This window comes from Cebus imitator, unplaced genomic scaffold (assembly GCF_001604975.1).
Source record: "Cebus imitator isolate Cc_AM_T3 unplaced genomic scaffold, Cebus_imitator-1.0 Scaffold444, whole genome shotgun sequence".
Lineage (NCBI taxonomy): Eukaryota > Metazoa > Chordata > Mammalia > Primates > Cebidae > Cebus > Cebus imitator.
In genome coordinates, this window is record NW_016107759.1 from 1,866,553 (window position 1) to 1,870,334 (window position 3,782).

At 41.4% G+C, this 3,782-nt stretch overlaps 1 protein-coding gene across 1 annotated transcript in view; it reads right to left on the reverse strand.

Annotated features, from left to right (window-relative positions):
* MEIOB (meiosis specific with OB-fold) overlaps positions 1 to 3,782 on the reverse strand; it is a 40,746-nt gene continuing 36,964 nt past the window's right edge. Inside the window, exon 12 of the mRNA XM_017510813.2 lies at positions 1 to 380. Coding sequence (XP_017366302.1) covers positions 282 to 380 — 99 coding nt within the window. The 3' untranslated portion in view covers positions 1 to 281. The remainder of the gene's footprint in view (positions 381 to 3,782) is intronic.

Sequence of the window (3,782 nt, forward strand, 5' to 3'; positions counted from 1 at the left end):
TAGAAGACTAAATGTTTATTAATTCATGTAAACATTTTGCAACTTGGGAGGAGACAAGGCAAAGCCAGTAGGAGGCCTTCTAGGAAAGGGGGTCAGATGAGAGAGGCCTTCAGACTCGCCCCAGACCAGCTCCACCATAACAGTTTCTAGAAACAGGTTAGTCACATGTAAACAAAACATAATTTTCCCCATAATTTTCAAATTATTATTCTATTTTAAAGGGAGGTAAAACTCCTATACTTTTCCAGAGTTTAAAATGATAGACTATTTTAAACATGTTTTTATCCAGACAAGTTTCTGCTCGCCTCAGTGGGATCTGCAAGCTTGCATGACAGTACACTAATTTTCAATCCACTCCTTGCTCTGTGTGATACAACAAACTGCAGGGAGAAACAGAAAGAGACAAAAGTTTTAAAAATCCCCTTGTATATAAAGGTGAAAATCAATGATCACAAACAGAGAATTGCAATGAAAGTTTTGTTTAGAGATACTAATATAAACTTCCATTGAAGTTTTAAGATGACGGGAAGAGTCCCGGTCTCACAGTATGGTTGATAATTTACAGGTCTGGCTTCCGACTGATTTGGTAAAAATTTATGTCACTTTTCATGCTATTTCTCTCATATAGGAAAATTGGGATTAAAAATCTAATGCAGGGCTGGGCGTGGTGGCTCACGCCTATAATCCCAGCACTTTGGGAGGCCAAGGCAGGCGGATCGCTTGAGGCCAGAAGTTCAAGACCGGCCTGGCCAACAAAGTGAAACCCTGTCTCTAGTAAAAATATAAAAATTAGACAGGCGTGGTGGTGCACAACTGTGGTCCCAGCTACTCAAGGGCTGAGGCAGGAGGATTATTTGAGCCTGGGGAGGTTGAGACTGCAGTGAGCTGGGATCACATCACACACTCCAGCCTGGGTGACAGAGCAAGCAGAGCGACTCTGTCTCAAAAAATAAATAAATAGGCCGGGCGCGGTGGCTCAAGCCTGTAATCCCAGCACTTTGGGAGGCCGAGGCGGGTGGATCACGAGGTCAAGAGATCGAGACCATCCTGGTCAACATGGTGAAACCCCGTCTCTACCAAAAATACAAAAAATTAGCTGGGCATGGTGGTGCGTGCCTGTAATCCCAGCTACTCAGGAGGCTGAGGCAGGAGAATTGCCTGAACCCAGGAGGCGGAGGTTGCGGTGAGCCGAGATCGCGCCATTGCACTCCAGCCTGGGTAACAAGAGTGAAACTCCGTCTCAAAAAAAAAAATAAATAAATAAATAAATAAAGTCAAACATAGGAAAAAGGGCTTAATGTGTATTCAAACTACCAACTGTGATAGATTTCAAACTGTAGCAGGGACTCAATCTGTGAGATTACAGGAATATGATAATATAACTTACTAATAACAGTCTCGTTTTTTACAATTTATACAGCACTTTAACCAATATTTTATTTAATATAGAGTGGAAGGACATATCAACCACTTTAATTTCAAGACTGAGGAAAAACATGTACCAATATGATGGAAAATTGTGAAAGACTTTAAATGGGCACTAAGTGGATACCCTTTCAATGGAATGTTGTGGTGGTGGCATTTGGCTGGAACACCTTCAGAGCTGTCTGATTCTACAGGGCTGCACCTCCCATTGCACAGACTGAGCTGTTTTAGAACTAGGTTGTAGAAAGCTGATAGTGGCTGGCATGATCCTGCTCGTGGAATCCCCATGAAGCTTGTCTGAGTGAAGATGCATTGGCTCTACCCTGTAGAAGAGTCCAGTGGTGCATCTACAAGCAAACCCATTCAGCATTTTGCATTGCCTGCCTATGTATCTATCCTTCCAATTCCCCTTTGAATCTTTTCTCCCCCTACATGTTACTGATTCCTTCATTAATTAATGAGTTAAATCTTCAACATGTGTTATAGTATTTTTATATGAGTCAGGGTTTCTGGATTTTGGTTTTGGGTTTTACGTCTTTTTATTTGTAAAATACTGTGTTACCTAACACACCAAGCAGCTTGTCTGTAATTGTGAGTATTTGTGAAAGCCACCGGGAACATCTATTAAACACATTCTCTGGGAAAGTCCAGTATCCTTTGACTTGAGGGTCATTCATTGTTGTATTGAATCAAATTTAAAATCAAAACTCTTAAAGTTCCCATGAGCTTAAATTGATCAGATTCATTAACAAGTGGTGCCTCCTATCTAGAGGGAAAGCATACAGAGTTGGTCAAGGACTTGAGCTTGCTCTGACTTGTGACAGTCTCTAAGGGTCCATGCTAACCACTGAAGTGATGCAGCATCTTACTGCAACTTTTATTCCTTTGGCTGGTAATGAAGAGGCCTCAAGCCGAGGTCCTAGAAATATTGGTAAGGCCACTGAAGACTCCATGTCCGGAAATTATTCCTATGAGCTGGTGGCCATGGAAAATGGGAAAAGCTGCTTATCAGGCTGAGGTGGAGGACAGGCAGCATTCACAAATGCTCCTGTAGGGTGTCCATGAAATGAAAACTAATTTCATCATAATACTAATTCTCTCATCAGCACACGATGTTTTCTAGAGGCTCCATGATACCATTAGTCTGACACAATTGGAATGTGTGCTCTAGAATATTTAAAAAATTTTTCAGTATTAAGTTCCAATACAGCAAATATCAGTAGATATAACCCACACAAACAGGAGCACACTGACTTATGGGAGACTACAAGAGAAAAGAGTTGAGAAGCATGAAGTCAAACAATAAGGCTGGCTGAGTCCAGTCTCACCTGTGACCCAGAGCAAGTGGCAACACTTCTTGGTTCCACTTTTCTCATCTGCAACAGGGGAGTCTGTCTCACTGCACTTCTCCCCCTCTGACACCTTGAACACTAAGACTCTACGATCTTCCACACTGAAGTATTGTTAGTGCCTTGGGAGGCAGCTGTGGCCTTTCAGAGTTGGAGGATCATGGAATTTTGCAGGTTAGCAAAGTTAATTATCCTTTGCAGGGTCTCACAGGCTGAGGTGTGGTGGGATTAGGATTCAGACCAAATCTGTCTCCCCACCACAACACAAGCACTTACCTGTGCATCTTACACTGCCTCATTAAGTGAAGGGCAGCACCACAGGGTGAGTGGGAGTGGGGACAACCCAGTCTGACCTTTTAGGGTTGGGGGGGACAAGAAGGGGTCTCACTATGTTGCCCACGCTGGCCTCAAACTCCTGCGTTGAGGTGATCCTCCCACCTCAGCCTGCCAAGTAGCTGGGATTACAGGCATGCACTATTGCACCCAGCAGCTCTGATTTTAAAGTCCTTTGCCCTGCTTTGGATTTAACCTTAAAGGATATTTTCTTTGTTGGTCTATTTTCTCAGATGTCTTTGGCAACTCCTTTATATAATATGAAAAAAAACCCTGGCTATTTCCTTTGTTTTTAGGGTAACTGAATCCTTATGCACATCTGGAACTGGGCTTAGAAATCATAAATTCCTGAACTTATCTAGGTTTTTCTTATGGTTTGAATATATAGAATAGTATGGCACTATAAAATGCACTAACTTTTAAATAAATTTTGCTTCTTTCCAAGAGAAATTGCCACTTTAATGCTGTTTTCTGTTCATCTGTCATTGCAAGAAACTCGTTTACCTGGTTAAAAAAAAAGATGAGACAAATATATCTGAAGTTTACACAGACTATTCATTTTGACAATGACGTGAAACAAACTTTCTCATTAGCAATGAAATTTTATTTGCAGTAATTACAGCTCAATCGTTTGTTTTTGCATTTGGTAAGAGGCATTTTTTTTTTTTTTTTTTT